Source organism: Podarcis tiliguerta (assembly GCF_965153285.1).
Source record: "Podarcis tiliguerta genome assembly, chromosome: 16".
NCBI lineage: Eukaryota > Metazoa > Chordata > Lepidosauria > Squamata > Lacertidae > Podarcis > Podarcis tiliguerta.
In genome coordinates, this window is record NC_139549.1 from 30918113 (window position 1) to 30927129 (window position 9017).

At 44.7% G+C, this 9017-nt stretch overlaps 1 protein-coding gene and 1 long non-coding RNA gene across 6 annotated transcripts in view; both read right to left on the minus strand.

The window, feature by feature from the left end:
* LOC310666933 overlaps positions 1-9017 on the minus strand; it is a 256212-nt gene that overhangs the window by 179866 nt on the left and 67329 nt on the right. The window lies entirely within an intron of this gene.
* GNB1L (G protein subunit beta 1 like) overlaps positions 1-9017 on the minus strand; it is an 87454-nt gene that overhangs the window by 32318 nt on the left and 46119 nt on the right. For 4 of the 5 annotated variants that reach the window (XM_083418358.1, XM_083418354.1, XM_083418356.1 and 1 more), the window contains 3 exons: positions 7492-7632; positions 5397-5525; positions 911-1073 (listed from right to left, as the gene is read on the minus strand). In XM_083418358.1, the coding sequence (XP_083274484.1) occupies positions 911-1073; positions 5397-5525; positions 7492-7607 (408 nt within the window). In that variant the 5' untranslated portion in view covers positions 7608-7632. Of the gene's footprint in view, positions 1-910; positions 1074-5396; positions 5526-7491; positions 7633-7722; positions 7811-9017 lie in introns of those variants that run through there. The other variant, XM_083418357.1, reaches the window with a different exon arrangement.

Consider the following 9017-nt stretch of genomic DNA (forward strand, 5'->3'; position numbering starts at 1 on the left):
CTGCTTCAAGACAAAATTACCCCCTTTGGGTCCCGGCCAAGCATAAACACATATTAAGTCTTCATGTTAATCATAAGCCTCAAAAGTACTTTGGCTCATGGTGTTACCTGTTTGAGGATAGAATATATATATATATTAAAAAGGAGCTTACACATGAATTTTGTGGAATTTTTGACTTGGGCACTTAAAAAAATAATCTGGCAAGACCGTGACTGCAAACAGCAAAGCCAAGCCCACCCTCTGGGGGAAGGGATTATAGCTCAAAACAGAACAACTGCTTTGAATGTAGAAGGTGGCCTTGGCATTTCCAGATAGAAGGATTCTGCCTGAGAACGAGGGGAATTCACTGCCAGTCAGGATCACCATCCCAGATCCCACAGAGCACACATAAAGAAGGTCATCAGCCACACATTTTCAAACATCAGCTAAAGCCAGACTTGGAATATTCCATTAGCAGCCATTGTGTTCTTGGCAGATCTCATTAGCCAACACAAAGAATTCATTGCGCCTCTTTCTGAGAAAAGTTATTTTACATAGATAATGAACATTTCCACATTTTGGATCATCCAACTCATGGAAAAACCAGAGCATGCCAAATATTGTTCATGCTCCACCTAGCATCTCAAAGACCACCTCCTTCCCTACAGACCCTCTTGGGTGTTAAGATAACCAAGGGAGCACTCTCAATTGTTCTGCTGGCCTCGGACATTTTAGTGGAAGATGGTCTGGGTGGTCTCTACGATACAACTGGCTCCTTCGCTCTATGGACGTTGCCATTGGCCTTTCCCAGCAGGATGTATCTTTTTTAGGGCCTATTCTGAAGTCTTTTAATGGATTTTAATGTTGTTTTATATTATGGTCATCTGTTCCAGAACCTTATGATGGAGGGTGGCAAAAATACATTACCTACCTCTTCCAGGCCTTTCCATGGCATGGCTAGTAGCCACCGTCTCTCTTCAACCTCCAAGAGGGAGCATTTGCAGAACCCAATATTCTCCGTGGAAACAGAGTCTGTGACAACACTCCTTCCTTCGGCCAAGTCCCACAGGCAGATGTTTTGGTCACGGCCCTGGCTTTTACAATCAGAAACATTCTTTGTCATACGGCAGAATTTGCAGATTCTGAGCGTCTCTTTGCCAAGCAGCTTCATCATGGATCCTCAACAGAGCTCCATTCCAATACGTATCTAACACTCCTATATACCCAGCCCTCGCATAAGCCACCCTGAGCTGTCAATTTCCTGGCTACCAAGAGGAGGGAAGCTGGTTTCTGTTTCCTTTACAGCAGTACCTCGGGTTAAGAACTTAATTAGTTCTGGAGGTCCATTCTTAACCTGAATCTGTTCTTAACTTGAGGCACCACTTTGGCTTAATGGGGCCTCCAGCTGCCGCTGGAGCATGATTTCTGTTCTCATCCTGAAGCAAAGTTCTTAACCTGAGGTACTATTTCTGGGTTAGCAGAGTCTGTAACCTGAAGCATCTGTAACACAAGGTACCACTGTATTTGCCCATCAAATTAAAGAAAACAACACACGTCACATTAATATCATTGTTGAATGATTGTGAAGCTGAGGCTCCAATACTTTGGCCACCTCATGAGAAGAGAAGACTCCCTGGAAAAGACCCTGATGCTGGCAAAGGGAGAAGGGGACGACAGAGGACGAGATGGTTGGACAGTGTTCTCGAAGCTACCAGCATGAGTTTGACGAAACTGAGGGAGGCAGTGGAAGGCAGGAGTGTCTGGTGTGCTCTGGTCCAGGGGGGTCATGAAGATTCGGACACGACTAAACGACTAAACAACAAGAACAAATCTTGCGTGTTTTGAGCTCAAGCCTCCAGGCTCAGGAGCCATCAATGTATGAAGCTGTTGTATCCTGAATAGGGCTATCGGTCTAACTAGTCTAATGTTAAAGGAAAGGCTGAAGCTGTTGGGTATGTTCGGTCTGGAGAAGGGGAGACCTGGCTGGGATGGCAACAAACATGATAGAACTCATCAAATATCTAATCTGCAGTACAGGCCCTTCAGATATAGAAGGCACCAAACATCCTTGGGTTTAGCTCTATGGTGCCACGAGTCCCATGAAGAAATCATGGTGGGAATTGCCAGAGCGGGAAGAGGAATGGAGTGAGAGTGGGGAACTGGAAGAACTGGATCCTGGGAAGGGGCCCAGTGGGCTGAGAGATCCTCCAGCATCACCTGTGTGCCTAGTTTTTGTTGTTGTCGTTTACTGCAGACTAATGTTGGAATGGGATGAACTGCCAACACATGGTGACAGGGAAATCAGTACAGTCATACCTCGGGTTACAGACGCTTCAGGTTGCGCGATTTTGGGTTGCGCACTGTGCCGAACCCAGAAGTACTGGAATGGGTTACTTCCGGGGTTCGGTGCTTGCGCATGTGCTGGATCGCGACCTGCACATGCGCATACGTGGCGCTGCGGGTTGCGGACGCTGCGAGTTGCGAACGCGCGACCTGCACATGCGCATTCGTGGCGCTGCGGGTTGCGGACGCTGCGAGTTGCGAACGTGCTTCCTGCACAGATCACATTCGAAACCCGAGCATCCACTGTAGTTGAAATCAGTGCAGCTTTCAAAAAGTCAGCCTGCCATCTTGATTCAAAATGGCACCCAACTGTATCCAAACATAGATGGGAACCTGCTCCTTGTTTCTCAGAACAAATTGATTACGTCACCTCAAGATGCATAGGGAACAAGCAAGTTTCCGAAACAGGTAAGAGCTTTTGTTCTATTACATATATATCCCGCCTTTCTTCCATTATGGAACACAATGTGGTGCACATGTGGCTCCAAGCACTTACCACACCTAGACCTGCTTAGCTTCAACAAGGCGGCTGCTAAATTTACCTCAGGCCCGGCCCGGCCCAGCCCATCCACAATGAATTAGCCGAAGCATCGGTGCCCATTTCCAGTGAGAATTGATGAAATCTCGTGAGATATCGTAGAGTACACGAAATCTCGTGAGATTTCGGCAAGATCTTCCCAGAAATTGGTACAGATGTCAACAGCTGCGGGGCGGGAAGTGCAGCAGCGGCAGAGAGGGCGGCAATTTCCATTTCACCTCAAGCTCTGAAATGGGACGAGCTGCCCCTGCTTCAGGCCACAGGGCAAACAAGTTTGCAAGAAGTCTGGATGGCTTTCCCCTGTTCCAGCCAAAAGAACATTGCTGCCTGTCAGTTTTGGATGAAAGGTCGAAGTACATAAAATGCACCAGCTCCCCCCACTCACAAAAATCTAATACAGTGGTACCTCGCAAGACGAATGCCTCACAAGACGAATGCCTCGCAAGACGAAAGAGTTTTTGGTTTTTTGAGTTGCTTCGCAAGACGAATTTCCCTATGGGCTTGCTTCGCAAGACGAAAACGTCTTGCGCCTTTTTCTTAAAACCGTCAATGCATTCCTATGGGAAACCGTCAATGCATTTCCTATGGGAAACCGTGCTTCGCAAGACGAAAAATTCACAAGATGAAAAAACTCGCAGAACGAATTAATTTCGTCTTGCGAGGCACCACTGTATAGACATTTTGGAAAGTTATTTGCTGTGTATTGGGGCACCTCTTAAGATATTGTAACTAGGTTTTGCACGATGATATCTGACATCAACAAGCGCGTTTTTTACCATGTCTGGATACAACTGGACACTGTTTTGCATCAAAATGGCGGACTAAACCTTTCACAATAGCACTTTTGTTTCTTAGAATTCCAGAGCCACGTCAGGTATGAGGCTGCTAGTAAACAACAACAATGACACGCCACATACGAAGATAGTATTAATAACTGCAACAAACAAAACATTTGCATTGTGTTGCTACCATGTAATTTGAAAATAAACCAAACATATTGATCTGCAGTACAATTAACATTACAGAAGACAGATGAGATACTTAAAATTACGAGAACCAAACCTCATATGAAGTACAGTAATAGACACTTTGAAATGTGGGTGTTAAGATGGACTCAGAAGTCCATCAACGCAAGTGAGGTTTCTCAGGTATCCTGACCGAATTGCTTCTTCAACCAACCCCAGCTAAGTGCAGAGACCAACCTATACAGACGTTCTCTTATGGAGATTGAGAATTAAGGAACACTACCCAGAAATAACTGTAGTCCTGAAAGATTTCTGTGTCAATGCTTCTGAGCACAGAGTGCATGCGAAATGAAAACCATGTAATTATGTTAACAACTCAGATTTAATTCTGGGTTGTTAATTGTGGTTATGCAGACGACAACAAATATAAATGCTAATAAGGTCTGCTACGGAAGATGTCTTTTCTTGATAAACATGTCAAAACATCTCCAAATTACCCTGACGCTTTGGCAATCCGCTCCAGAAGAAGGTGGAGCATTCTGTCAGTCAAAACAACCGAAGGCCTTGTGGCACCTAGCAGATTTATTGTGGCAGAAGCTTGTGTGGACGACAGCCTGCTCATCCTGACGCAGAGAAAGTTATCTTCAGCTGATTCTGTGTGTGCATTAAATGGCCTGTATCCAACGTTAATCATACCAAGGCCCCATCCGCACTATACATTTAAACCAGTATCATACCGCTTTAAAAAGGCATGGCTTCCTCCCACCCAAAAAAGGAACCTTGGCAACCGTAGTATGTTAAGGATAGTGAGAGTTGTTAGGAGACGCCTATTCCCTTCACAGGGCTTCAGTTCCCAGAATTCCCCAGCAGAGGGATTGATTGTTAAAGAACTCTGGGAATTGTAGTTCTGTGAAGAGAACAGTGGTCTTGTAATAATCCTTCATAATCCTATGTGGTATGCCCCACGGAGGACCTTAAGGTCCATAAACAGCAACACCCTAGAGGTCCCGGGCCCTAAGGAAGTTAGATTAGCCTCAAGCAGAGCCAGGGCCTTCTCAACATTGGGTCCAGCCTGGTGGAATGCTCTCTCTCATGAGACCAGGGCCTTGCGCTCCCTCTTCGCTCAGGAGGCTTCTTATTTCTTGTTTTCCTCCCCTAAAAACTAGGTGCGTCTTATGGTCGGGTGCGTCTTATAGAGCGAAAAATACAGTAATTCTTGGTGGCACCTCCAGGTCGCAGCTGGGAAAGACTCCTGTCTCAAACCCTGCAGAGCTGCTCCCAGTCAATGAAATCCAGAGATGTGGAGCCTGTGTCCCCCTCCAGATGTTGCAGAGACTTGCCTAACACAGAAAGGAGCCATGCAATCTGTTGCTCCGCCCACTTTGACCTCTGGCCCTGCCCACCGCTACCATGTTTCCCCCAAAGGGTTGCCCAGAAGGGAATGTGGGCTCCTGGGCTGAAAAAGAATTCCCCTCTCCACTGCTCCAGCTTTTCAATCTGATGCCCTTTTATAGAGGCATCGTTAATTCCGCAATCTTCTAAGTGTGCGCCTTCTGAATTGCATCACTCACCTAAGAAGTGCATTTCTTCTGTTGCGTAAAGCTTTCACCCAGTACACTGATTTCCCGCCATGCCCATCCAGTGTCCTATCCACCCTGCGTGTTTTCAGATTCCAGATATGGACCAGCCCATTAGAAGAGCTAAACAAGAAAAGAAAAATGGGTGGGAGGGAGACAAATGCTAATTTCATCAGCAACCGTTTCAAAGCATGAGCAATCTGGTGGTACTTCCAAACTTACCTAAGTTGCCTACAGACTTTCTACACGGCAGAGACCGGTTTTTGTTTTTTTAAAAAATCACTACCAGCTTGCTGATTTGATCATTACTTTCCCTTTAGGGGGGAAACAAATCAGTAAAATATTGGGATGTTCCTTGAAAGTTAAATTTTTATGGCAGAGACGCCTAAGCCGTCGCACTCCAAAAAAACTTCTCCATACAAAGAGAATCTGAATATGCTTGCTTTGCTTGTCTTACACAGTCACACACCTTTTGGTTTTCTTTTTAGATGTTATTAAAGTTAGAAAAAGAATACAGGTTTCAAAGAAGGAGGAATGGCAGCTGAAAATAATGGAATACGCAGAGCTAGCAGGTCTAGCCAGCACGGTAAGAGAACAAGAAGACTGGGTATATAAAGAGGAATGGAAAATATCTGTGGAGTAACCGGAAAACAACTGCAAGCAAATGAAATCGCTAGAGTTTTGGATTTAATATCCCGCCTTTCACTCCCTTTAAGGAGTCTCAAAGCGGCTAACATTCTCCTTTCCCTTCCTCCCCCACAACAAACACTCTGTGAGGTGAGTGAGGATGAGAGACTTTAGAGAAGTGTGACTGGCCCAAGGTCACCCAGCAGCTGCATGTGGAGGAGCGGAGACGCGAACCCGGTTCCCCAGATTAGGAGTCCACCGCTCTTAACCACTACACTACACCGGCTCACAAATCGCTAGCAGGATTATTGTAAATTCAACAGTAATAATAATAATAATAATAATAATAATAATAATAATAATAATAATAATAATTTATACCCCGCCCATCTGGCTAGGTTTCCACAGCCACTCTGGGCAGTTTCCAACATAATTAATGATAATAATAGTAATAAAAACGATAAAACACCAGAGATTAAAAACTTCCCTAAACAGGGCTGCCTTCAGATTTCTTCTAAAAGTCAGATAGTTGTTTTATTTCTATGACATCTGGTGGGAGGGCATTCCACAGGGCGGGTGCCACTACCGAGAAGGCCCTCTGCCTGATTAAGATATAATGGAAAGGGGGAAACTAGATGGCGGGAATAAAATATGCAGCTAATTTTGGAAGTACATGGAACCATTAAAGGAGAAGAAGGGAAGTCGTCGTAAGTACTGTTGTATATTTAATGGTGGAAAATGTATATCTGAAATTTTAACCAAACAAAATTTTAAAAAAAGTTTGAAAAAGAATACAAAGATTAATACCAAACATCCAATTTCAATTCAATTCTTCATTGTGGTCCAAAGACCCAACAGACAGAGTTCAATGCATACATTCCTGGCACATAAAATACCGTATTTTTCCGTGTATAAGATGTCCCCATGTAGAAGACTATTTTTAGACAGATAACAGAGGAAGATGGAAAGGAATTGCTGAAACATTTGACAGAAGTGGGATACAAAAAGGGAGGTGTGAGGAGGTCGGTGAAATAAGTGAATGAAAGATAAGATATTGAAATTGTTTGAGTGTTTTAAATTGTTTTTGTTTGGTTTTGTTAGTTTAATGTGTTTAGTGTTGTGTAGTGTCTTTGTATTGTATTGTATTGGTTTTTTGTTGTTGTTTTTGTTTGGTTTTGTAGTGTTTAAATTGCTCAGAAAGCAATAAATATTATAAAATAAAAATAAAAATAGAAGACTATTTTTAGGGACTACAATTTAAGAAAGTAGGGGGGAGATTGCCCCGTGTATAAAACAACCCAGAGTTTTCCACATAATTGTAAAGTAAAAAAACTAGCCTTATATACGGAAAAGTATGGTACATTAAAAGGAAACAAACTGCTGAGCAGATCGTAAGACTATGCTTGTTTAAGACTTTTTTCTAATATAATTTGATCTCTCATCCTGACACCCCCATACTCACCCAGAGAAAAGAATGGGAACTTCTGGTTCTGGATCTGAACAATGAAAGCACAGAGCATTGACTGCATCAGTTGTTCCCCGCAGAACGTACTGAGGATCCGGGGAAGGCAGAGCCATTACTGCAATAATGTATTAGAAGCTCCTGTAAGAGGGGAAAAAATGTCAATGGGAAGCACAAAGCACACACACACACCCAGTTACTGAATGGAGAAACAACCAGCTATTGACATACAACATTGTACATATGTCATTGATCAGGGGTGTGGAACCTTTTTTGGCTCCACGGGTCAGATCCTTAGAAGATCCTAGCCTCGCGGGCAAAATCTGACGGGTGGGTGGGGCAGGCCACCTGTCAATCGCCTGGCATCATAATGATGCTGTGTGATTTCATGCTCTCAGGTCCCAAAGCTGGGAATTCAAAGAGCCTCCTAATGGGTTTCCAAACAGCCCTGCGCAATGCTTTTAAGCAGCGGTTCTCAATCTGTGGGTCCCCAGATGTTGTTGGACTACGACTCCCATCATCCCTGAGCTCTGGCCTTGCTAGCTAGGGATGATGGGAGTTGTAGTCCAACAATATCTGGGGACCCGCAGGTTGAGAACCGCTGATTTAAAGCATCTCTGGTGCTCATCAGCTGAGAGCCAAAGCCTGCTTTCCCATGCAAATCGGGAGCACCCTGTATTTGCACATGGGTCTCTACCTGCCCCAGATGTCAGGATGTGGGGCAGGTGACGTGGCTTGTGGGAAATGGCCTCGCAGACCGAATTTGAACCCCTGGGCCATCTTGCCCATGTGCCAGAGGTCCCCCACCCTTGCCATAGATGGAAAACTCAGAAACTCATATACAGCCCATACTTTGACTACTTCCCCAAAGCTTTGGTGAATTCAAACACCTTGATTTAACAGAAGTAATAAACCGAGACTGATATTTGGGCTCAGGGATAGAATGAACACTCCTAGCCCAGTGGCGGATCGCCGAAAAATTGATGCTTTTGAATTATGGTGCAGGAGGAGACTCTTGAGAGTCCCATGGACTGCAAGAAGATCAAACCTATCCATTCTTAAGGAAATCTGCCCTGAGTGCTCACTGGAAGGACAGATCGTGAAGCTGAGACTCAAGTACTTTGGCCACCTCATGAGAAGAGAAGACTCCCTGGAAAAGGCCCTGATGTTGGGAAAGATTGAGGACACAAGGAGAAGGGGACGACAGAGGACGAGATGGTTGGATAGTGTTCTCGAAGCTACCAGCATGTGTTTGACCAAACTGTGGGAGGCAGTGGAAGACAGGAGTGCCTGGCATGCTCTGGTCCACAAAGAGTCAGACACGACTAAACGACTAAACAACAAAGCCAAGTGGTGTCCAAACTTTTGAGGGCCAAATTTGACGAAGTAAAGGGCCGTGGGGGCTGACCAAAGGGCCAACCAAAGTTGTTGAGCTTCTTTTAGGACTCAAGTTGTTAGGATTTTACCCCAGGAAATAAACACAGGGGCTAGATTAAACAGGGGAAATAAACACACTGCCACAGGGG